This window comes from Phascolarctos cinereus, unplaced genomic scaffold (genome assembly GCF_003287225.1).
Source record: "Phascolarctos cinereus isolate Bilbo 61053 unplaced genomic scaffold, phaCin_HiC Scaffold_1;HRSCAF=81, whole genome shotgun sequence".
Lineage (NCBI taxonomy): Eukaryota > Metazoa > Chordata > Mammalia > Diprotodontia > Phascolarctidae > Phascolarctos > Phascolarctos cinereus.
Genome location: NW_027555514.1, coordinates 169,562,393 through 169,589,179, shown reverse-complemented (window position 1 = coordinate 169,589,179; position 26,787 = coordinate 169,562,393). Strand labels below are relative to the sequence as shown.

Here is a 26,787-nt window from a genome sequence, read left to right as displayed (position 1 = left end):
AAACAGAATAAAAACTTCCTTACACCCAGGGAATTAAAGCATCAGGCATGATTCTTTGATTAAATGTGAATTTGATGGGTTGGTAAAACTTATGATGGAAAAAATGGACTTTAAAAGATTATATTAGACAGATATCAAACACCACGGTTAAGTTCCTTTGGATACGCTTCTTTGTGGATTGTTCAGTAGGAACTGACTTTTAAAGCATTTGTACATTTGTACCCAGAATGCTTGAGTAAGCTAGCATTCTCATTTTTTTTTCTCCTTTCCCACTACCACAATGAATGCCCCCTATTATGGAAGTGGAGATATTGTGGGATGCAGATGTTATATCAAATCATGTAGTAACCCTACTTTACCTCCTTTACAATAGACACTCACTCGTGCTTTAAGGATGTTCCCCTTTCGGTAGGCTAAGAGGCTCAGAGAATCTTTCCTTTTTGTTTTTTATTGTTCTGTATTATTTCAGAGCAGCTCTCAGATAGAGATGGGAGGAAGGATTTGATCCATGATTTCATTGCTGTATTCAACTTATGAGTGAGAAAAATTCCTTAACCAATGTAGGTCGGCATCTTCTCTGCAAATTATTGTCATACAAGTTGCCTAGAGTGCTGAGAAGCTGTGACTGGCCTAGGGTCAGCAGTGTGTGTATTAGAGACAACTTTAAATCAAGTTGTCTTAGTTCTGAGGCTAGCTCTCCATGATAACATGCTGCTTTCATTGGATTTTGATAGTTTACAATTAGCTTACCATTAGAAGTATTAAATTTAAGCTCTTGGTGTGAACAACTCTCTGATCGAGCAACTTCTCATTTTAATGAGTGGTAATCTGTCTGATAATCTTGTACTTAAAAATTTTGCTACAGGAATAATGCATACTTTATTTCAATGCTGTAATTTTACACTACTATTTTCAAAGTAGACCTGTGAGAATGCAAGTTGTCGGTTGTAATCTGCCAAGACACACTACTGCCAGAGCTCAGAATTCATGAGACTTTGGAAATATCTGAAAAATAAGCATATGTTCATGCATATCTCTGAACAGTGCTGGCAATGTGTTAGCTAGGTTTGACTCAGCTTTCTCTTTCTGTCAGAGCACTAATGTGGCATTTGCAAGTGTGAACAGAGACAATTTTGAATACTAACGTTCAGCATGCTTAGGCTTTCACTTTGAAATTGGAAAGTAAGCAGTCTTGAATGACAAATCTGACACTAATCAGCATGGATCTGTGTCCCCTTGTATGTGTATATAAAAATAAATGAAACAGTCTTGAGATTTGAAAATATAGTAATTCCTGTTAACAATCAGTGGCTTGGGAGAATTTAGAATCTCAGTAGTATGTAAATGCTTTTAAAAAAAATCACCAAGCTAAAAGAAAAATAGCAGAACCTTAGGTCTAGAAGTTCTAAGTCCCAGCTTCAGCTTGAAAGAGAAGTTTCAGCTTGAGAATTTAGCAATTCTCATTTGTTAACCAGTAATCCTAGAGTCCTATTGTATCTGCCTTGATGTTCAGTGAGAAAATAATACCAGCAGAATTTGAAATAAAAATAAGAATGAAAACACTAGACTTGGACTCGGGGGAGATTTGTGTTCAAGCCCTGAATGTGGTTCATGTCAACCACGTGAACGTAGGTGGGTCACCTGGTGTACTGGTCCTCATTTTCCTTATCTGGACTCTCTGTTGTCCAACTCACCAGTCAGAGTGAAATAAACTAAGTGTGAAGAGTCTTCTCTCCACTCAGTTACTATATCAGTTATAATTGGTTTTTTTGTCCTACTTCTTGAGATTTGGGGAGACTTGTAATGGTTTTTAAACTTAATTTTACAGACTCTGGAATCCCGAGATAGATTTGGAAAAATGGCAGGAATCCTTTTGTTGGGATAACAAGTATTGGGAACATTGCTTGAGGGAGCCAGTATCCTTCCTCTGAATGACTCTTGAGGACGTTTTTGTGGTCTTGAGCGTCTAATGTTTGAATGTGTGCATACCAGCTGATGTGTCATGGTTTGGGAAGGTTTTTTTTCCTTAGCAGTTGGAAAGTAGAAGAAAGTTTAGGAAGTTAGAATGTTAAGATTCTGATTTGATGTGGGGGAAAAAGTTTCCATTAAAATTTTGTGTGGTTGAAAGAAGAATGGCCACATATTTGAACTGGAATTCAGAGCTTGTCTAAATATAGGAATAAGGAAATTAACTTTTGGATTATAAAATTTGATATCTGAATCTCTCCTATGGAAGGATGGCAACTTAATAGTTAATTAAGAGCTGATTTGCTTCTAAATTCATTCACATTTTCCAATAACTTTTTGAAAAGCTGAATTTGCAGTGCCACCATTGAGTGTCCAAGACAGGAACTTGAGTCCTCTTAGAAATAATGCAGATCATGAGGATGGAATATTTGAAATGTAATCGAAATAGAAAACTGGAGTGGAATGAATTTACTATTACCAATGCTAATATGAATCTGTGATAACTGATTGTTAATTTTTTTTTTTGATGCTGCTGTCCAGAAAGAAGCAGCTGCATTGTGGCTTGAAATTTGAAATATGGGAATTCTTTCTTAAAGTAAAGATTGAAATGATAGATGTTGACTTTCACAGCTTGTACAGCATGTGTTCTGGGAGTGTGATTGGAGGATCCTACTTCTTGACTGAAGGGCAACTAGGTGGGGCAGTGGATAGAGTGCTGGGCCTGGAGTCAGGAAGACTCATCTTCATGAGTTCAAATCTGGCCTCAGACACTTACTACCTCTGTGACCCTGGGCAAGTCACTTAACCCTGTTTGCCTCAGTTTCCTCAATTGTAAAATGAGCTGGAGAAGAAAATTTGCCGAGAAAATCCCAAGCGGAGTCATAAAAAGTCAATCACAGCTGAAATAACTCAACAGCCACATAGCATGAAACATTTTGTAATGATTGTAAATTGTGGAGCTTATGGTACAGGGTCAGGCTCAACAAAAGCCCCAAAGTACAGTTACTTTTACCATTTTCGTGTGATCTTTGTGATCCTTAATTAGACACTTCTATTCAGATTCACTGAATTGGGAGATAAATTGGCATTGGAAATTATTTTATTTTTAAATTGTTCATGACAATCACCAAGCCGCCACATAGGAGGAGAATGTTGTTAGACTACTTACCAGACTACTTACTACTTACATCATCAGAATATTCTGAAGGAGATCTCTGAATATTAAATCAGCTTCAAGTGGTTGAATGAGAACAGTGAGGAAGATCAGTAAATCCATTTCACAAAGTTAGTGACGGGACTTTCCTTACTCTTCTTTCTTTTGTTTTCCCTCCTTTGAAAAGGAAAGCTCTAACCTGGCTGACCACAGCGTTAGCTATTGTCCCTCTTGAATACTGTTCAGTTTTAGTGCATAAAATGACCACAAAAAAGAGAGGCTGGATTAGATAACCTCAAAGGTCCCTCCTAATTCTAAACCTATGTTCCTATTTTATAAAACTCAAACTTTGCTCAGGATCAAAGAGGACTGAAAGAAAGGAGGCCCAATGCACTGATTAAAAAAAGGTCAGCCTGTAATTCTTTGACTCAGATCCAATAGGAAAGGGTCAATGTAACCTTTCCCCCTCACACAATTAAGTTCTAATGCATAAGGATATACACCTTCAAAATAAAGAATATATCCAACTGCTCTGAGTAGCTCCTTTATCATTGCCAGTGATAGAAATAATAATGATAGTAGTAGCAATATATTATATAATAGTATATATATTATATACTATATATAACATATATGGTATATATGTTATATAAGTATATATAACATATATATATATATAGTAATTATTATAGTTATTACTTCTGAACAGTTTGAATCCCACAACAGCTTAGATTATTATCCCCATTTTTACAGATGAGGAAACTGAGATGAACAGGTTAAATGACTTGCCCAAGATCACACAACTAGTAAGGGCCTAAGTAGGAGATCAATTGATAGTAAATATTGAGTAACAAGTAGGAGAAACCGATAAACTCTTCAGTTTGGGAAATAAATCCATTGAATCTGGGATACTGAGCTTTGAGGGACTAGTGGGAAATCCTGGTGAAGATATGATGTGAAATGGAGCTCTGAAACTCAGATGAGAAACTGGGGCTACCAGTATAAATGTGGGTGTTTTCCATATAAAGGTGATAGCTAAAGCTATGGGAGTGAATGAAAAGGCCAAGGTAGACAGTCTGTATGTATATAGAAACACATATGTTATGTAAATATGGCTTTACCTATCACCTTTATGTGGATGACATCCCCATTTATTTTGGTAGCCCTGATATATACATATTTATATGCCTATATACCCATATGTATATTATATACATGTAATATGTTATATACATATTATATACTATATTATATACATATTATATACATATAATATACATATGTATTTCATACACACACATATACACACATAGTGTGTGTATAGCCCAAGAACATAATGTTATGTAACATCAATATTACTCAAGAGAGGAGCCAGCGAAGGAGACAGAGAAAGAAGAGAAAGAGAAGTGGGACTGAAGCCAATATCAGAAGTCAAGGGAGGAAAGTGTTTCTTGTAAAAGGGAGTGTTCATCAGTGTCAAAAAACTGTGGAGAGGTCCAAGAAAATGAGGACTGATAACAAGGCAAATTCTGGCAACAAGGATGACAGGACTGCTCTTTGAGGGCTGTTTCGGTTTGGTAGTGGGCGGTGGTAGTCAAGATTCCCTTGGAATAAAACTCTATATGAATGAGGAGTGTAACATGTAGCTGAAAATCTCAATGTGGTCCTCTCTGACACTTTGAAGTGAGATATGTTGTTTTGCTGGATCTATAATTTAGTAACATAGGTACTCACTTCAGTAGTATAACTTGCAATCAATCCAAATTTTTTCATCCTGTATCAACTGTTGTCCATGTCTTTTTGAATTTCCATCTAATGTATGGAGGCATTTCCTAAATGGCTCTTGACATTAATGTGTTTATCAATGGAGCACAGACTTTTGGTTATTCTTTACCTTTGCTGTATGACCAACTCACCATCTTTTCCAGTTACAAATCTCTTTCATGATAACTTTTATGAGTAATCCTTCACTGGTTAATGTGTGACAGTCCATTTATACCCATCATGTGTCTCTATATTGCTCTTTGGGTAACCAGTTTTGTTCTGAGATGGTAGTATGAGATCTTCACTGGAAGAATAGGAAGATGAGTTTTTGTTTCAGGAAAGAGTCTTCAGATCATTCAAAGTGTTGCACAAATACAATTTAGCCCCCTCTGATTCTTCTACTCAAATCTGGGACTGGTTCACTGTCCGTATTGTAGTATCTTTCCAAGGAATGTGTAATGATGGATGAGCTCTATGGGCTGTGTGCCCAACTGCACATCATAGTTTGGGCAACAAACAATTATCAGTTATTTGGATTTTCGTCTATGTATATTTAATTATAAATTTGTTTGCGTGGTTTTGAATGCAATATAAGGAGAGGCTTGATGGAGTCATTAGACTGTTGCCCACAAATAGGAGAATCTATTTTGGTTTTTTTTGGCTAGGCAGTGGGGTTAAGTGACTTGCCCAGAGTCACACAGCTAGCAAGTATTATGTGTCTGAGGCCAGATTTGAACTCAGGGTCCTCCTGAATTCAGGGCAGGTGCTCTATCCACTGTGCAACTTAGCTACCCCCCAAATAGGAGAATCTGGAGGACCTCACACTCTGTAGAGAACTCCTCTTCCACTTGGACTCTGTGATGGATATTCTTCTCAGTAGTGGCAACTACCTTTGGTGAGCAGGTTTCACTATTTTGTGTCTTACTGGATATTGATAATCAGAGGGTCATTAAAATAAGAGTTTTGTTTTATCTTTCAAGGACTCTTGTACGTTTTGACATATGCTTGGGAGACTCATTGTAGGGGAGCTTTTAAAATATATATTATAAATAATATATATAGATATAGGTATCTCTCTCTCTCTCTCTATCTATATCTTCTATCTAATCTCCTTATTTTCTGCAACAGATGTTTACATACAAGCTGCAATTGTCTCCATAGTGGTATTTTAGCTTGTGCTTATCATTCATAAGGTACGATGACCTATATTTCTGGTTATCTTTGGATATCTGATAAAAACTAACTTCTTTATTTGTCTCTTCGGTAAGAATCTGTGAGCTATCCTGTCATTTGGTTGTAATTCCCTTTTGTTTTGTGTTCTCATTTATATTAGAAATGTTGATTGTTATGAATTGGATCTTCCAGTAGTATTTTGATTCTCTGTATTCTAGATAAAAGTCTCATATTTAGAGCACCAAGAATTATTAATGTTAATAGACCCCCTAAAAACAGTGTGATTGTTAGCACACTCTATTCCCCTTTCATTCATTCTGCCACTGTTAACTGAAGAGACAGAATGAAGCCCCACAGAGATGAGGTCACCAGATATTTCCCTTTGCATGGGTTGCTGTTGCCAAAGAATCACCTAGTGGCTATCCTACTGATAGCAGCCTTTTATGGACTCAGGATGATTTTCAGAAGGTGGACATGAATTGTCACTGGAATTGTATTTAAAGTTTAGAACCCACCAGAGCTCATGCTTCATTGGCATAGCCTTGAGAACTCCAGCTACTCTCCATACCATGATGAGTCACTGAATTAGGACTTTTGTGGAGATGTGTTATCTGCTTGGTATGTTAGAAGTATGGCACCTACAGCAAGGGAAGCAATACTGTATGCTGCCCTAGCTAGACAACATTTGGAGATCTGGTTCCCATTCTGTTGTGCCTGTTTTTAGAAAAAAAAATATTTTGGCAAGATAGAGGAAGGTGAGCCAAGATGGTAAGGAAACTTTAAATATTTTGCATAAGGATCCATTGAAAGAATTGGTTATGTTTAGAGGGTGATATGATAGACATTTTCAAAGAGCTGAAAAACTATCATGGGGAAGAAGGATCAGAAATGTTCTGCTTGGCCCAAAGTATAGATCTAAACAAATGGGTAGAAGTCTTAATGAAGTTTAGCTTAACTTATGTTGAGATTAGTTTAAGAAATTTAGCTCAACTTATGGAAAAACTTCCTAACCATCAGAAATACTGCAGGGTGGAATGGACTGCATTGCAGTAATGACCTCCATCACATTCAGCTGTCAAGGAGAAGATGGCTGACCACTTCTTGGGAATGTTGTAAACAGAGTCCATGATTTAGCCAGGAGTTGGAGAAGAAGTCTGTTTCATCTCAAAATTGATGATCATCATCCTTATATTCTGTGAAAACTCTATCTCTTTCTCTCTTGGCCCTACTTAATTTTTATTTTGTGCTTAGAAGAATTAAGAGTAGCTAAGGGAAGTTAGGCCCTAGCTTAGTCTGCTGCTAAAAACAAACAAAACAGATTAGATGAGTCAGAATGTACTTAGGAAACAGTAATTTCTTAACGAGTCATTCTTCCCAACAATCTCAATTACAGTATCTACACTAAATTATTTGCCTGACAATTTAATTAGCTTTCAGCAGCTACTAAAGCTTCAAAAATGTATTGTATGATGCACTCATGCATTTTTAAAAAAACTACCCAAAAAGAAAATTGAGTTTTTAAAATATATATATGTGTGTATATAAGTGTGTGTATTTGTGTATGTACACACACACTCCCATCAATTGAAATATGAAGATCCCATGTCACTGCCAAACCTGAGTACAATTGCAGTATGATATGATGGACTAAGAGTTAGGATCCTCTATGTTTGAGTTCACCTATTTTTCTCTAACTGACCCTGTACGATCTTAGAAAAGTGATTTTTACTTTTCTGGTCGTCAGTCCTCTATTGTGGTTTTCAGCTGCAACATTATATATAATCCTCTTTTGCTAACCATCATTAGAAATTTGTTCTGAGGGCTTTCATTTTTCATAGCAAAATTATATGATTCTGACAAATACTATTTCAGTGGGTGCTTTTTTAAAGTTGTTGAAGCTATAAAACCATCCTGTAAGAACAGTTTCATAATCTGTATCCAAAGAACCTTTGCTTCATTTATTTGTCATTGTCAAGGTCTGATTGATTATCATAGTAACACCTACAATGAGCTGTTCCATACACTTTCCTTTTCTAAAGTCCCCAGGCCCACCTCCAATTGCTTTTGTCTCAGCAGTGGACCCCACTTCCTACTTTATTGGGAAGATCGAGGCCAATCATTGTAAGGCTCCTCATCACTTTTCTTCCTTATTTCAAAACCTCTCTACATCTTTCCCCTTCTCCTCCTCTAGTCTTAGAGGAGGAAGGAGTTTTACTCTTTGTCAACATTAGCCCCTCTACTTGTGTTTCTTATCCTGTCCTTACCATCTCCTTCATGAATTTGACTCATCGATTATTCTCTCTTTTTTACTGTCAACCTTTATCTACTAGTTCCTTTCCTACTGCTTACAAGCAAGCCCCAGTCTCCTTTAACTTTAACAAAATCTCTCTTGAGTCTACCATTGTTTCAAGTTATCATTCCATGTCTCCTCTCTTTTGCTGCCATAGTATTTTAGTCAGCTACAATCTGTGTCTATTCCTTCACTACCCACCCAATTTAATTTAATTCAACAGCATTATTAAGTATATGTTTACAAGGTGCCAGGCACTGTGATACAAAGTAAAAAATGAAAATACTCCCCAATCCCAAGGAATTTACATGATTCCTTTATCTCTTAATTCTATGTAACGTGGTCTCTAACCCTATTATGCTGCCGAAACTGCTCAAACAGGTCATTAACAATCTCAGTTTCTATATCTGATGACCTTTTAAAATTTTTCATCCCTTTTGATATATCTTCAGCTTTCAAGGCTGCTAACAATCTTCCCCCATTCTACTTGGATATTTTCTCTTCTCTCAGCTTCTAAGACAGTGAGTACTCTCTCCTAATCCTCCAGTCATTTGTCTGACCAGATAAAAGGAGTCTTGGTTTCCTATGGTTTACTATCTTCTTCTGACCTCTAATCACAAGGGTTTCCTAAATCTCTGTCCTAGTCCTGATTTTTGCCTTTCTCTCTCTTTATTCTCTTCCTTGGTGATCTACTTTGTTTTATGGAGTTCAATGATCATTTCTAGGTGAATGACTCCTAGTTCCACATTCTGCCCTGAATTCCGTGTCTGTAACTGATTGTCTTCCAGATACTTCTGTCTGGGTTTCCTAGAAGCACCACAAACTTAATTTGTCTGGGGCACTTTGGTCAGACTAGGTACCTTCCTTGGAGGGAGAGGGCTGGGAGTGGTGGTGGTGGTGTCATAAAGATAGAAACAATTAGTCAGTCCCTAGGGGCAAACCAGTTGTCACCAATGGAATTGTATAAATTCCTGCCTTTTCTCTTACATACCTATTCATAATTTCCCTTAGTTTTCTTGGATTCATGGCAAAAAGTACCAACTCTTTTTGTTTTTTCCCTGGGTATAAAACAGTATAAACCCCAAAGTTTGAGCATCATTAAGGCCAGTCTACAGGTCTGGTAGAGCTGACCATATTTTTGATATATTGACTATTGGGTTTTTTTTTTTGAAGACACAACCAGTTTGATCTCAGCTGTGCTGTGTCATGTTCTATATTGGCATAAAAAAGATCTGCCCTTTGTTTTATCATCAATAATTATACCTAGCTAAGTTCTCTGTGAGTGTGGCTTGTGATTGTCTCTAGAATTTGGAAATGGCTGTTAACAATGTCTAAAATTATTTATTTCCTCCTCTTAAACTTCCCCTACCCCTTTCCTACTGAAGATACTGTAATCTCCCAGGCACTCAGTCTTTGACCCTTCCCTCCCTCTCATTCCCTATATATAATCATTTGCCAAGTCCTAATGATTCTCCTTCCACAACTTTTCTTGGCATCTACTCTCTTCTACTTTATATTATGCTTATTTCCATTCATTCTCCCCCCTCCCCTCCTCACTCCTAGCTCTTGTAGAACATAATCTCCTTGAATTCATGGGCTGCCTTATTGTTCTATCTCTGGTACTTAGTATAGTATCTAGTATCTAGTATAAACATGATAAAATTTGCAAGTTTATTGTCAAAATGGTGTTCCACATAATTATGTTTCCTGAATAATTAAAACTAGATTCTTTTAGGGACCCAAAGTTCTATTTAGCCATTCTTGATGTAAATCTTTCTAAAATTAATTTTAAACATCTCTGCTTCTTAAACAGAGTACCTTGATGTATATGAAAGGAGATCAACCCTTCTCCTCTATTTTTTAGAAATATTAAATATTTTTAAATTATCTGAAGCCTTTGGAATAATCTGAAAGAGAAATCTTATTGGTCTTTCTTTAACTATCAATTCCAAAAGGAGGCCTGTTCCCTTTTCTCTAGATCATCCCAGGAAAGGACTTCTACATGAAGTAATTAGGGCAGAGACTACACTAGGGAGAGGGGCTCTGGGCTGATCCACATTAATGAGATGATGGTAATCATCAAACTAAGGAAGGAAGAAATCTTGATTACTTCTGGGGAAGTATCTGTACCTTGGACCTGTTGGAAAGGAGCATCCTTAAAATGAGTGATCAAAGAGGGACTGAATGGTTTCAGGAAAATGATTCTCTAAGGGTGTGGCCAAAAGTGAAATGATTATTTTTTAAGTTTTTAAATTTTATTTTTTTATGATGTAACCTGTTAATCGAACTTTATCTGGAGTGCTATGACTATGTTTTATCTCTTTGTGGAATTTCATTTATTGTTTGGGAATGACATATTTGTAACTGTGAAATGGCTTGTGTTAGAGATTTTCAGAGTCATGGGGGAGATTCTGTCTGTCTTTGGTCCTGTTTCTCTCTAAGCAGAAATGCTTACTCAAATTTAATAAAAATTGTTGTTGGCAGGCTTATCTGAAGTGCAGATGACAGAATTTCTTCACATGGTGAACATAAAAACTTTCTGATTGTTGTTGAGTCATTTTTCAGTTGTGTCTGACTCTTTGTGACTCCATTTGGGGTTTTCTTGGCAAAGATACTGGGGTGGTTGCCATTCCTTCTCCAGCTCATTTTACAGATGAGAAAACTGAGGCAAATAGGGTTAAGTGACTTGCCCAGGGTCACACAACTAGTAAGTATTTGAGGTCAGATTTGAACTCAGGAAGATGAGTTTTCCTGGTTGTAGGTCTGGCACTCTATGCACTATATCACCTAGCTGCCCCGTTGTTGATCTAGAAAACATCACTGACAATAGCAATCATTGTACTTTGCTTTAATACAATCCTGTCTGCCTCTTCCAGTGACATTACCCCTTTTACCTCCTTCTTCTAGCTTTATAAAATTTGGCCCCTTATAGATTTGCATGCAAAGAAGCAAGAAAGGAATTTGAAAATAGTAAAATTATCTCAAGTATAAATAGATGACAAGAAGCAGCCAGAACCAAGGTGAGAGAAGGATAAAAAAGAAAGGGGTAAGAAGAAAAGGTAGAAATATGGTACCATTTTTTCCACATAGATACTTAAAAGAGAAGCAGGGTGCTGTGGATAGAGTGCTAAATGTGGAATCAAGAAAGGCTAGGTTGAGATACTGCTTTGTTATGTCATCATGGACCAAGTCACTTAACCTCTCTAACTTTTAGGCTAAGACTGTAAGATGGAGAAACTTGCAAACTGACAAAATCCTAGATCCTTAAAGTACTGATGCACATGTACAAGTCATAGATACAGAATATCCAACCATGAACACATGCTGCCTCCTTTCAAATACAGATAGTCAGCCAGTTGGGTCAGTACAACTCTGATGGATTAAGCGGAATAAAAAACTTACTCCTTTTCAAGGAACAGAACATACCTGTAGATGATACCTTTGGAATGAAGGAACTGTAGTCCAAGAACGATTTCAGCAGCATAAAACCTGGGGGAAGGATTGAGAACCAGGAATCATCAATGATGCATTTTAAGCATTAAGAGCATTTAATGTTCTTCCAGGCCACTTTGGAACCGAAGGACACACATATTTTTTCCTTTTGTGGTTTTAATAAAATTATAAAAATTAAATTAGATTTTCAGATATAACCACTTATGATTAGAAATATCAAAACTATTATCTTTAATATTTTAACCATTTCTTTGAAGCATACAGGTACACAGCTGTCCTTAAGAAGTTCAAGTTACTAGGCTTGGTTAAATTTAAACTACATTTTCAGGGTATCAAAAAGTATCAGATGTGGTTGTGAGCCATCAACAATAATCTCTGCAGGATTATGGAGGATAGGAAAAGATGCTACAGGACTGGTAACAGGCAGATGTTCTGATTTTCAACAAAGTAAAGAGGAGGAAATGTGCAAATTATACTCTGATATGTTTGACTTTGACACCTGGCAAAATTTAAGAATATGTTTTGAAGATATGGCTTGTAAGCATTTAGAAGAGGGATGCAGTGATCATTGGGAGTTAGGATGACCTGACAGAATAACTTTGTTTCCTTTTCTTACAGTATAACTAGGCCAGTAGGTCAGTGAAAGGGCAGCTAACATGGCACAGTGAATAGAGTGCTGGGCCTAGAGTCAGGAAGACTCATCTTCCTGAATTCTAATCTGGCCTCAGATACTTACTAGGTGTGTGACCCTGGGCAAATCACTTAACCCTGTTTGCCTCAGTTTCCTCATTTGTGAAATGATCTGGAGAAGGAAATGGTAAACCATTCCAGTATCTTTGCCAAGAAAACCCCAAATGGGGCCACGAAGATTCAGATTCGACCAAAAAAAATGACTGAATAACAACAAGGTCAGGGAATGTCTAGACAGAGCAGAGGGTTTTCCTATAAGACACGTTCCCTGAGGTGGAACTTTGTCTTGGAATTGGGCTATGGTGACTGGGGAAATAATAACTAGGGAGATGGTGTTGCCCTCAAAGGAACTGGGAGATTTGGAGGAAAGGCAGATGCAGGGAGTGAAGATAATGAGTTGTGGTTTTGGACACGTTGAGTTTGTGATGACCATGGAGAATCCAGTTGGAAGTGTGCAGCAAGTTGGAGAGGAAGTTAAGAGAGATGGATTTTGGGCCAGACCTGGGATTGTATTTGTACAGGGAACTCCCAGTGACCAAGTTCACTTTACCAATGCAAATAAAGAATTATTATGCAATTATTATAGTCCTAGAGAGTTGCCTGTGCCGCTAAGAAAGTCACTGGACCACATTTATCCAGGCAGGATAAGGTTTTCCTGACTGAGGATAGTTTTTCATCCATTATGCTTGGGTTGAATCGGTGCTCTCTTCTCTCTGTTCACTTAATACTCATTTAGTGGCCGTGGCAATGAGGAAAAATTCCAAGAAGGCACTTACGTGGCCCTACAAAGATCAAACTTGTGGCAGTTTTGGATATGATACATCAGGTCTCCTCCATTGAGATATTCCATCACAAAAAAGAGGTTTTCCTAAAGGAAAAGAAAACAACTGTGACTTTTTTTCTTCCCAAATAATATAAGAACATTTAAGAATTTCTTTTAAAATTACTTAAATATCTTTAAAGGAATAGAAAATGTTGAAGACCTTTATGAAGAGGCAAATGTAAATAAAGCATGCATTGGGCTAGTACCCAATGGCTCTACTAATCCCACCCAAGTGTTCTGTAGCATTTCAGTAAATCGGAAGGGTGGCAGTTAGAGCTAGAGGGTTATTTTTTTCACTTCTCTTGCTAATGTGTGCGCACTGGGAAACCCTTTGGTTTGGACTGGGTGGAAGAAGCAGAAAGCTAGGATACAGGCAAGGGTGTAGATCTAATTGAATTTGTACAAAGGCAGACAAAGAAGCATTCATGAGCTTGTGATGGGGGTTAATTAATTGATGATGACTAATTGACAGTGTGTGACCCAGTGAGAAGAAACTTTTGAAGCCTGAGGGACTCCTGACAATGAGAGTAAGGCTTTCATTCATTCATCATATTTATTGAGTACCTAGCCTGTGTAGATTAATAAGTTATTGAGAAAGATACAAGATGAAGATGTGGTCCCATCCCTCAAAGAACTTAATCATTTTATATAACTATAGTATAAGCAGGTAGTATGAACATACAGTAATCTAGAGCAGGGCTTCTTAAACTTTTCCCACTATCAACCCCTTTTCACATTTTGTCGGCATTCCTTGGCCTTGCATGGCCTCATGGCATGCACAGTGCAAAGTATTCAGAACCAAGGCTGCAGTGAAATTGCCTGATGCAATGTTGTTAAGCACTGCCCAAAACACCTCGGATTCACTATGCATTTGATTTTTAATTAATTTTTGGTTGTTGCACTTTCAGAAACTTTTCACTGTTGCCAAATTTTTCGTGACCCTATAAGGGGTTGCAACCCACAGTTTAAGAAGTGCTGTTCTAAACTACAGAGATGGATGGAATCTTGTAGATCATCTTACTTCAGAATGTCAGAATCCTAGAGTTGGAAGGAATTCTGGAGGCTATCTCATCCAACTCATACTTTAACAAAATCCTATTTGCAACTTCTCTTACAAGTAGTCATCCAGCCTTAGGAAGCATGCAGTCAGGGATCAGTGGGAGTGGAGGGTATGTGTGTGTGATATAGAGGCAGTGAGTAGGGGTAGTGGATGTAGGCTTGGGTTGTGTGTTTGTGTGTGAGTGTGTGTGAGTAAGGATTGTGTATATGGGTGGGGATGATGGGAGAGTGTGTGCTTTGAAGTTGTAACAAAGACCTTTCCATAGATTATTTTGAAAAAACAAAAACAAAAAAACAAAAACCCGAGTATTTTAAAGCTCCAAGAGGGTAAGTTGGAGGCCAGAGTTATACTTACCCTGTCTTCCTGCTATCTTCCTCCCATTTTATAGACAGAGAAACAGACCATGGAAAACTTATAGTATCACAGAATTTGTGAGTGTGAAGATTCCTCAGTGGCCAACTCATGTCCCCAAAGAACACACCCCATAAGTATACTCATCTCTAGTTTCTTCCAGAAGACTTCCAGTGGAGGAGAATCCACTGTCTTCTGAAGCAGCCCATTACATTTTGGACAGCACTACTGGTTAGCAAGTTTTTTCCTGATTCTGACCTGATCATTTCACCAGAATTGCTCAGTCCAAAGTTACAGATCCAATGTCCTTTCCTCAATCTTCATTCTGCTTGGCCTTTCTGCAGCCTTTGATAATGTTGATAACTTTCTTCTTCCTGAGACTCTTCTCTCTAGGTTTTTGGGACATCACTCTCTCCTGATTCTCTTCCTCTCTGACTACTCCTTCTCTGTCTCCTTTGCTGGATTGGCCACCAGATCACGCCCTTTAATCATAGGTATCCCTTAGACTTCTGTCTTGGGCCCTCTTCTCTTTTCCCTTTATACTACTTGGTGATTTCATCAGCTCCCATTGATTTAATTACCATCTCCATGCTGATGATTTTCAAATCTTCCTATCCTGCCCCAATCTCTCTGCTGACCTCCAATCTCACATCTCTAACTGCCTTTTGTATATCTTGACCCTAATGTCCAGTGGACATCTTAAACTCAATTATGCCCAAAACAAAACTTACTGCCTCTTACTCCTAAACTCTTCTCCCAACCACCTGCCTGTTACTGAAGAGGGTAACGCCATCCTCCCAGTTCTCAGGGTTATAACCTAGGATGCATCCTGGATTCCTCATTCTCTCTCACTCCCCCATATCCGTCTGTTGCCAATGCCTATTGATTTTACCTTTGCAACATCTCTGGAATATGTCCCCTCTTCTCCTCTGGTACTGCCACCACTCTAGAGATAATCCTCTTCATCATCACCTTGTACCTGGACTACTGCAACAGCTAGATAATAGATCTGCCCATCTCAAGTTTCTCCTCAATCGCTCCAATCCATCCTCCATTTAGCCACCAAAGTTTTTTTCCTAAAGTACAGGTCTGATCACATCACTCCCTTACTCAGTAAACTCCAGTGGCTTCCTATTGCAAAATGCTCTGCTTGGTACTGACCCCTTCATAACATAACTCCTTCCTCCCTTTCCAGTTTTCTTATACCCTACTCCCTGGTATGTACTCTTTGATCCAGTAACATTGGCCTCTTGGTTGTTACACAAATGTGACACCCCAGCTCTTTGCTCTGGTCATCTCCCCTAACTGCACCCCATGCCTGGAACACTCTCCTTATTCCACTCTAATAATTACCAGCCTCCCTGGCTTTTTTTAAGTCCCCAATTAAAACCCCACCTTCAACAGGAAGCCTCCTCCAGCCCCTTTCGATTCCAGTGCCTTCCCTCTTTGAATCATTTCCTATTTATCCTGTATATAGCTTGCATTGTAAATATTTGTTTGCATCTTGTCTCCCCCCCCATTAGACTGTAAGCTCCTTGAGGGCAAGGATTGTCTTTCCTTCATTTTATATCCACAGTACTTAGCGCAGTGTCTGGCATATGGTAGGCACTTAATAAATGTTTATTGTTGGATGTCAAGCATAAATTTCAAGCCCTTGGTAGTCCAACATATGCCCCCAAAGAACACACCTTCTTCTTGAAAACTTCCAATGAAGGAAAATCTACCACCTCCTGCAGCAGCCCATTGCACTTTGCACAGCACTGTTGTTAGAAGTTTTCCATGATTTCAAGATAAATTTTCCTCTTTGCATTTAACCCTTGCTCCTAAGTTTGTCTATTGGAGTAAAAAGAACAAGTGTAATCCCTCTTCCAAGTAAGAGCCCTCCAAATATTTGAAAATAGCTACCATGTTCCCCATGGTGAGTCTTCCCTTCTCCAATCTAAACATTCCTTTAATTGTCATCTTCGTATGGATCAAAGCATTCTAGACCTAGGGGTGGAAGGAGCCTCAGAGTTCTTCTAGGCCACCCCCTCCCTTCGTTTTATAGATGAGGAAACTGACACCCAGGGTTGTGAAATTGATTGCCCAAGGTCATACAAGTAGTAAACATCAGAGTCAGGATTTGAACCCAGATACTTTGACTTCAGAATCAGTATTCTTTGCTTTGTACCATCTTTCTTTATGACTATCTTTCTCTGGACACTCTGTAGCTTTCAGGCATCCTTCCTAAAACATCCAGAACAAGATTCTTCTAGTAACATTTACTCTCATTAGTATTTTATGAAAATCTTCTAACCTTATCCTTTTGTTCGAAACAGCAAGAGCCTTTATATAAAACAGAGTAGGTGGAATGTCTTTTAAAGGCTTCAGAGAACAAATGGTAATAACACTTAAAATATAGGATCATGTGCTTTCTCTGCCCCCTCCCCTGAAGTCCTTTCTCCACTCTTCACTGACACTAGTAAAAACATTAGATGAAAAATTCTATGCAAGTGCAAAGAAGCAGCTTCTAGGTTTTAATGAATTTCTAGAACAGGTCCTATTTAAACATTTACAAATCATCAAAGGATTATGAAAGTGTGTGTGTGTGTGAGAGAGACAGACAGACAGACGTTGGCTAAATAACCAAGTATCTCAGTTCAACTTCTCATTATTTGCCGTATGTAATTTAGGATATGTATCTGGGAATTGAGGTAGGCTCCAAGCTTAATGAGTGATAATACTTACTAAATATGTGTTGTCACAATAAGTATTAACAGAAAAAGAATGGTGATGTACAGCATGTTGGATGTCACATTTAATACTCCTGATGCTTTTCTTTGGCTACACGATACATCTGTCAAAACAGCTCAGTCTGGTCCTCATCCCATACGAAGCTAGAAGTGCATCATGATGAGTCAAATCACTTGTTTGCCTGTCATCATTTTTTGAGGATAGTTTATTTCTCTCTAATGCTTCGGTTTGGGCCAATAGCAAGGCATTCTAGGGTTTCTTGAAAAAAAAGTGGGAAGGAAAAGCAAAGTCCAGAGAAAGGTTTGGCATGACAATTATACTTCAAGGCTGGTTCTGGTTTTCACTTGTGGGGTGTTCAGATAATTGTTTATTAAGCCTGTTCTTCAGCCAAGGCTTTCCTAGTGCCATGCCAGGCCTGGTGAACTATGATCCTTTGTCATAACTAATTTAAATCTGTGTTCAGAAAAATAATAAAAACAAGTGTGAATTTTGAAGTTTCATGGTACAGGGGAAAGAGCACTGACTTCAGACCCAGAGCATCTGGGTTCAAATGCTACCTTGGATGCTTGGGATTGTGGGTAAGTTACATATTCCTTCTGGTCTTAATTTCTTCATCTGTAAAATGAAAGGGTTGACTGGATGGATTTTCAGTTGCTTCTTGATCTAGGTCATAGATACTATGACTGTAAGACTGAGGCACCTGATGGCAGATGCCCACAACTGTAGTGCCAAGTCTTAAAGGCTCTTTTTTTTTTTTTTGGTGAGGCAATGGGGTTAAGTGACTTACCCAGGGTCAAGCGAGTGTCAAGTGTCTGAGGCCAGATTTGAACTCAGGTCTTCCTGAATCCAGGGCCAGTGCTCTATTCACCATGTCATCTAGCTGCCCCATGTAGGGCCAAGTCTTGAGGGGTTTATGAACTTTTTGAAACTTTTAGTTACAGACTTCCAAAATGATGGTAAACATCACAGACCCATACCTGTAATGGAGGGATGGAAAGAAATCAAACTGAGGAGCCTTAAGGCCAGGGAAAGGCCAGGGGCTAGTTTGGACTCCTGTGGGGTCCTTGCCAATTACAGTGGCCCAGCCTACTGCAGAAGGCCACATGAAGTAATGTGGGTTAGTGGAAAGAGGCTTTGCAAAGTGCTTAAAGTGGTGGGTAATTGCTAGCTATGATGATTAGCTATTATCAAGGTCGTACAGAAAGTCAATTAGATGATTTCTAAATTCCCTTCTTGCACATGGCTCAGTCTTGGATTCTATTCTTCTCTTTCTCTATGCTCTATTTCTTGGTAAACTCATCAGCTCACATGGGTATAATTATCATCTCTATGAAGATGAATCTCAGATCCTGTATTCAGCCTGAATCCTTCTTAAGCCACAGGCCTGCAAACTGCCTATTGGACATTTCAAACTATTTGTCCTGTAGTTATCTTGAAATCAACATTCCTCAAACAGAACTCATTCTGTTCAACCCCCAGTCCTCCCTTCCTAACTTCTCTTTCTTCCCACTCACTCAGCTTTACCTCCTTGGAGTCACGCATCATGTTCTCTTTCTGTCATATAATTCTTCACTGATGTTCTTACTCCTGTCTTCCTTTGGAGGTGCCTTGTTAGCTAGATGTTGCAACCTCTTTACCACAAACATCTGTCTTTCCATTGCCCTGTGTGTGATCAACATTAGTTATTGGAAGGAGGTCTGGCTGTTATACAGAGACGTTGATAAAATGTTTGTATTGTAAAAATGGGCCTTGGCTGTTACAGGGAGCTTGGAGTTAATAAAAGATAAAAAGTGCTTTGAAATTTCCTGAAAGTAATTCAGCCTGTTTTCCTCTTCCTTTTCTTTCTCTTTCTTTCCTATGGTCTGGCCATTGTCCATCTGAACTTTCTGAGACTAGATATAGGGTGTGTGAGGGCATATGTGTGTATACACTATATATATATATATATATATATATATATATATATATATACACACACACACACACACACATATATGTACACACACATATATACACACATGCATACACATATCTACACGTGTATATATGTGCATACATACTTGTATAAATGTATGTATACACACATACATGTACATACATAATCAAACACATATACTATTGGACAAGTTCTATAAAATATCCATTTGGATGCATATTGAAATCTGTGTAATGAACTTTCTTCTCACATTTGGGTCTTTCCTGAGTGAACAGGACAAACCTTATTGACTGACTACCGATCTCTTCTAGGAGACTTTGCAGTGTCTTGGAATTTTATGTAATTAACACAGTGTCATCCACAAGCAGGAATAACCAAAACCCCCCTCCCCCCTCATAATCTCCAGGAAATACTTCCTTGACCTGGCCTCTGGGCTGTATCTCCTTAATCCTAGCAGCAAACACTTTTGGTGAGCATCTCTTTCCCTGTATTATGCTTTGCATAATGGTTATTATCAGTTAATGAGAAAGGTTATTTCTTGTTCTATCTTCTAAGGAATTCTGATTAATCTGGATATGTGGATGAGAGACTCCTTGTTATAAAAGAGCCTGTAAGGTGAAAATTTGTTCTTCAGAGTCTGAATGAACGATAAACATAATGGATCTTAAATTCTTGCCATCTTTCAGTCAATTGGGAAATGACAGAGATGTTAAATTGTCAGGTATCACTTAGGCCCACACTGCTAGTGCCTTCCCCCCAAATTGCCCTATATTTATTCTCTCTCTTATTGTTCAGTCATTTCAATCATGTGCTCCTCTTCGTGACCCTATTTGGGGTTCTTGTGGCAGAGATACTAGAGTGGTTTGCCATTTCCTTCTCCAGCTCATTTTGTAGATGAGGAAGCTGAGGCAAATAGGGCTAAGTGATTTGTCCAGGGTCATACAGTTAGTAAGTGTCTGAGGCTAGATTTCAATTCAGGAAGTTGTCTTCATGACTCTAAGCCCAGCACTCTATCCACTGTGCCACCTTGCTGCCCTCACCTACCCCATCAGACTGTTTCATGAAGGCTGGCACTACTTTTGCCTTCCTTTGTATCCCCAGTGCTTAATACAGTGCCTGACACATTTGTAAAGACTTAATAAATGCGTGTTGACTGACTCATACTTGCTAGTTCCCTACTAATACTTTCACCCAGGGTGCCCTCAATTCATGTGTAAATGGCTCTCAAAATTGTTTCATATATAGCACATAGATCAATAGTTATTGGGTTTTTTTTTTTTGGCTAGGCAATGGGGTTAAGTGACTTGCCCAGGATCACATAGCTAGAAAGTGTCAAGTGTCTGAGGTTGGATTTGAACTCAGGTCCTCCTGACTCCAAGGCCAGAGCTCTATCCACTGTGCCACCTAGCTGCCCCAGATCAATTACTGGCGTTCTTTTTTATGCTGGGGGAGTATTGGTAAGGTCTGAGAATTTTTTCCACACCTTTGGAATGCTTCTTTCAGATATCTCATACGTAAGACTTTTAAATGCCTCATCACTGTATCACCTCCAGGATGGATCACCTCTTTATATTCTGGTGCTTTCCCTGCCATTGTTCTCTCCAGTACCATTTCTATTTCCTCTGTTAGCACCTCAGGGATTATGATGTTAGGGTCTAAGGGCTATGGTTAGTTCACTATTCTTGATGGGAGGGTGGGAGGGAGAGAAACAAACAACTAATCTGTCAAAATGTTTTTTGCAGATCTTTTCCATTTTTTTCTTCTTGTGGTTCTCCTTCCATTTTTCATCCTTGAATGCTCTTGGGATTGGTTATATAGTTTGCCAAGCCTTCTGGTGGGACAGGTAAATTGGCTTTATCTTTCTCTGCTTTATGAGATGATATTCCTCATAATTGTCCAACATTCTTCTTCCCAAAATAGCCAAAAATAGGAATGAATTGGACCTAGGATTTTATTGGGATAGCAAACTCTCAGGGAGGAAATGCCCTCTCCCAAGGCAGACCAGCTTAAAGAGCTGCCCAGAGCAGAAGTATAAACTTGAGACTCCTTGACTCCTACAGCATGGCAGAACTGGATTAAAATGTAATTGAGAAATATTTAATGAAATAAATAAAAATAAAATAAAGCCAGTGTGGGGTTTGCAGAGATCCGTGTCCATTTGAATTGGACACCACTGGCTTAGAGCCGTGGAGGTTAATGGCTTTGTCTAGGGTCACAGAGCCTGTGTATATATATATATATATATATACCTAGGGTCACAGAGCCTGTGTATATATATATATATATATATATATATACGTATATATGTGTGTGTGTGTGTGTGTATATATATGTGTGTGTGTATATATATATATATATATGTGTGTGTGTGTATATATATATAGTATATGTGTATATATATGTGTGTGTATGTGTGTATATATATGTGTATGTGTATGTCTCTGTGTGTGTATATATGTGTATGTGTATATATATATGTGTATGTGTATGTCTGTGTGTATATGTATATGTGTATGTATGTATGTATATGTGTATATGTATGTATATGTATATATATGTATATGTATATATGTATATATATATATGTATCAAACTAATGTCTTGATCCCCCAACTTCCTAACCAGACTAGCTCTCTATGCCCATTGCCTCTATAAATTACAAAAACAGAAACAAAACCCCTCACGCCCATCTTTATTGTTCTTAGTATTTCTGAAACATTATAAGATTAGGCCTTGCTTCTATGTTCTACGTTAAAAAAAAAAATCTAAGTTGGTTGATGAATTCTCCACATTTTCTCTCCCTCTGTGATACCTATTTCATTTACCAGCGTCTTTTAAGACAGACAGTGGCTCAGGCGTCATACCCATCCATTCTTTCAGTTACTTAAGATATAGTCAGTCCGTCTTGACCTGGTGATTTCAACTGATCAAGAGAAGCTGTGGGTACTCTTTTCCACTCTCCCTCTTTATCTTGGGCATCAATTCTCTCTAAGCCATTTTTTGTTCTGTCTTTTCCAGAATGAAGATTATTTTTCTTGGCAGAGAAAAGAGAAGCAAAATAAAAATTGAGCAGCCTTGCCTTCTATTGTCCTCTGATACTATCTATTTGTCCACTGTCCCATTTATTCTCTGGACTCCAAATCCATCTCTCTAGCCATTGCACCATGCTTACTCTCCCCGTGCTTGCTAAAAGAAAACAACCTTTTTGGTGCCTTTAGCCATTCTGGCTCATTCTAAGCTTTGACACTCAGGATGGTATTCTTACAGAACCAAGGCATGCCTCTGTGTTCACTCTAATCTTCTTCCTACCAGAAGATTATATGTGTCTTTTAAAAGTCTGACTTGGTTGGTAAGTTCCCTGAAAAGGCTCCTTAGCCTCATTAGACAAGTGCTCCCTTTCATCTTCCTCAGAATATTTTTCCTATGTGTTTTCATGATTTAATTTTACTCTTACACCCCAGTTTTCTGCAGTGTAGGCCACCATGGGGTTAGAGTTCCTGGAGGCATTAGTGCTGTGTCAATTAAATCACAGATTGGCTTTTACAGAAAGCTTTCCCATCAGGCCTTATAATTAATAAAGTACACTGTCATCAGAGTACATTTTCTGAATATCTGTCCATGATTCATAGCCTCTACTAATGACACAATAAAACACTAACTGTCTTGTGTGGTTTGAGGTTCCAATTTCCACTCTCTAAGGAAGGTCATTTTTAGCTTATGTCTGACAGCACAATTACATTAAGGCCTCTGGAAAGAAGCAAATGATTGAGTAATGCTGAAGTACCTCTGTCTAACAAGAAAGCTTTTGACATACTATTTAATAAACTGTATTTATTTATTAACATCCAATTTTATAAACATACTCATGGTATCCTATTCTGGGCACTACACCCTATTAAAAAATTGAAAGGTCGTAGTAATTTATAGCTTTGAATTTATATCTTCCATATAATGAAGGCAATAATCAATGTTTGGTTAGACAGCTATCCCAGGCTCTTTAGTTGTGCACTCACTGCTAAGAAGAAAATCTTAGTCTTCGAGAGTTGTAGAGTGAAGGACATTTAGATTTTGCAAAAATATGTATATATGTGTATGTTTGGCCAGACATTTCCTGGTATGGAAACTCCTTTTCTAATGAAGATTAGCAATTCCTCTTTAACATGGCAACAAAGAGTCTTAGAGAGTTTCTTGGGGACAGCTAAAGGTTAAGTAATTTAAAGCTCACATACATCAGGACCCAGTTTTTCACAATGTGAATATGATATGTGTGCAATACCTTCACATATATGCATATCAGCATCTTCTCTGAAGACCGTGTAATGGAACCAAGTGACATGCCCAGAATCACATAACCAGTAGGTATCAGAAGTATGACAGGAACTCAGGCTTTCCTGACTCCAAGGCCATTAGCCACATTATGCCATGATGCCTGTTACACACACACACCCTCTGAACAATGCTGGGTGTCTGATCCTGGACAAGTCACGACCTTTCAGTGTCCCAGTGGTTGCTCAAAAACTATGTGTAGAGAAGACATTGAAATTCATTGGTAGAAGAAGCTCCTCACTGAGAACTCCTTATACAAATGAAATCACAGATGTGGTAAATATTATGTATGTGACTGGGCCTTTGGTTTCACCTTTGCAGGGAGCTCCCAATGAAGAACTACCTTTTTCAATGCAGGACAGTACCTTCTGTACCACATACAGCTTTTAGGAGTTAGGGCACAAAGAAATTAAGTGACTTTTTTAGGGTCACATACCTATGTGACCCTATGTACGTGTATTAGAGGCTGAATTCTTTTTGACTTGAAGGCTAGCTGTCTATCAACTATACTATGCTCTCTCTCATGCTCTCCCTTCCCAAATACACATATATGTAAAATATATATATATATATATATATATATATATATACACACACACACACACACACACACACACATATCTACATATCTAATTGAGGGGTATTTACTAGTGATTTAAAAACAAATTTATACTTGCACAATGAGGAAAGGATATGCGTTAACAAAGGATTTTAACATAGGTATTCTAACTTGCAAAAGCCAAGGCAATGATACAGGAACTGGAAAAAAATCATCTTTATCTTTTTTCAAACAACAGATGTATGCTAATTTCAGCAATTTGCATGACCAGATCCTTTTAATTATATTGCTATTGTTGTATAAAGAAATTGGCCAAAATCCACATTATCATGAGGCATATTTTCCCTCACTCTACCATCAAAGCACTGAGTCTTCAAAAGCAATGCTCTTGGATTCGTGACAAATAAGGGTAGTCTGGTGTAGCAGAATTAACAAAGAATTGAGAATAAGGACTGAAGTTCATTTCTTGGATTTTTGTATGTATTATCAGTGTGACCTTAGGCCAGTCTGTTAATCTCTATAGGATTCAGTATTATTATCTGTAAAATTAGGCAATGGGTCATGATGATTGCGCAGCTCTGACACTTATTAGTCATATAACTTTGGACAAGTTACTTTACTGGACCTCAGTTTCCTTATTTGTAAAATTAGGTATTTGGATTAGCTATTCTCTAAGGTCCCTTCTAACTCTAATTCTTATTTTTTTATGGGTTAAAAAGGTAAAATCTCTGACTTTTTAAAAATTAGGTTTCAAACCTATTAAGATTCAAATTCTAGAAAGCTCAGTGATAGATGAAGACATTTAATTTTAATTAATGTTTTAAAAAAGCCTTTGTTGATAAGTTCATAGTATAAGCATCTAGGATGGGGTTCTTAGGCCCACTTGGTTTTTATTAATTCATTGTAGAAGCTTATTTAAATCATATTCAATTTACCAAACATATATTAGACTACTACTATCCTTTCCAGTGCTGGCTGCACCTTCCTCCCTGGCTTCTGGTACCCTGGTTGTGGAGGAGACATTGGCAAGATTTTTGTTCCTCATTGTCACCTAGACACTCCCTCTGCTGTTATCACACGACAACCTTTCCTCCTTTGAGTTTCATTCTGTCTAGATATACACGGTGCCTCCATTTTCTCTTTTTTTCTTCTCTTCCCCTTGGAAATCATGTTTTTGACCTCACCACTCAACTGAAACTGCTCCCTCCAAAGTTACCAAATAATCTGTTTAATGGTCAGATCTGATGATTTCCCAGTGCTCATCTTTATTGACCTTTCTGCTACATGTGTCACTCCTGAGCTCTCTCTTCTGGATTCTAGGTCCTCTCCAAGTCTTCATGACACTTCTCTCTTCTTGGTTCTCTTCTTCCTGGTTTGTTCTTCAGCCTCTTTGGCTGCATTACCTTATCCTTATTCTTATGTTCCATGGACCCTATTCTCTTCTCCCCTTGCACTTGGTGACTGAGACTTTTCCTGGTCTCTCTAATGACTTCTCCCCCAAATTATTTTGCGTTTCTCTTGTATACATTTTAAACATATTTATGTGTGAACACATTGTTTTCCCTGTTAGGACTATAAGCTCCTTGAACGCACAGTCTGTTTGATTTTTGGTTTTGCATCTCTGGGACTTACACAGGGCCTGAGATAGAGTTGTTCAGTTGTAGCTGACTCTTTCTGACCCCATTTAGGGTTTTCTTGGCAAAGACACTTGCCATTTCCTTCTCCAGCTCATTTTACAGATGAGAAAACTGAGGGAAACAAGGTTAAGTGACTTGCCCGGGTCACACAATTTGTAAGTGTCTAAGGCCAAATTTGTACTCAGGTCCTCTTGACTTCAGGCCCAGGACTCTATCCACTGCACCACCTAGCTTCCCCTGAGATAAAGTAGGCATTTAATAAATGTTTCTTGTTTAACTGAAGGCACAGTACTGGGTAAATCACTTAATTCCCCTGACTCTTAACTTCCCCATTTATAAAATGATGATGATCTTTAAGATTTCCTATATGGATAACCTGAAACAGACACTGAAGAAATAGGAAGGAAGTAACTTCCATTTGAATTTTCTACTCTTTTTTAACCAAATATTAAAAAGGAAGAATATGAAGGCCTATAAATAAAGGCTTCATTTTTTTCCTGTTTATATCCACAAATTTAAAGAAATATATGCTTGTTCTGGGAATAACTGAATATACTTAAACGTAGGAATAGTATATCTAATAGTAGAAATGTCCATAGAAGATCATTTACAGAAGAGAAATGCTTAGAAATGGTTAAAATCCTTGAAGTATTTTCACTTTTCTAAAACTAATGTTAAAAAAAACCTAACTCTTTAAATGGAGTATATAGAATTTTACAGACATACTCAGTGTGGGATATAGAGAAGTAACATTAAACTCTAAAAATAAATAAGGTGCAAGATGGACTCAGAAAAGTAAATACACATTTAGTATTTAAATTAAATATATACTATTTATATATACAATGAATGTTTTATGACAATATCTAAA

General features: G+C 37.9%; 1 protein-coding gene across 4 annotated transcripts in view; it reads right to left on the bottom strand.

The window, feature by feature from the left end:
• The window catches only part of PRKCQ (protein kinase C theta), a 195,683-nt gene that overhangs the window by 48,577 nt on the left and 120,319 nt on the right, over nucleotides 1–26,787 (bottom strand). For all 4 annotated transcript variants that reach the window (XM_020965050.2, XM_020965052.2, XM_020965051.2 and 1 more), the window contains 2 exons: nucleotides 13,268–13,359; nucleotides 11,775–11,837 (listed from right to left, as the gene is read on the bottom strand). In XM_020965050.2, the coding sequence (XP_020820709.1) occupies nucleotides 11,775–11,837; nucleotides 13,268–13,359 (155 nt within the window). The remainder of the gene's footprint in view (nucleotides 1–11,774; nucleotides 11,838–13,267; nucleotides 13,360–26,787) is intronic.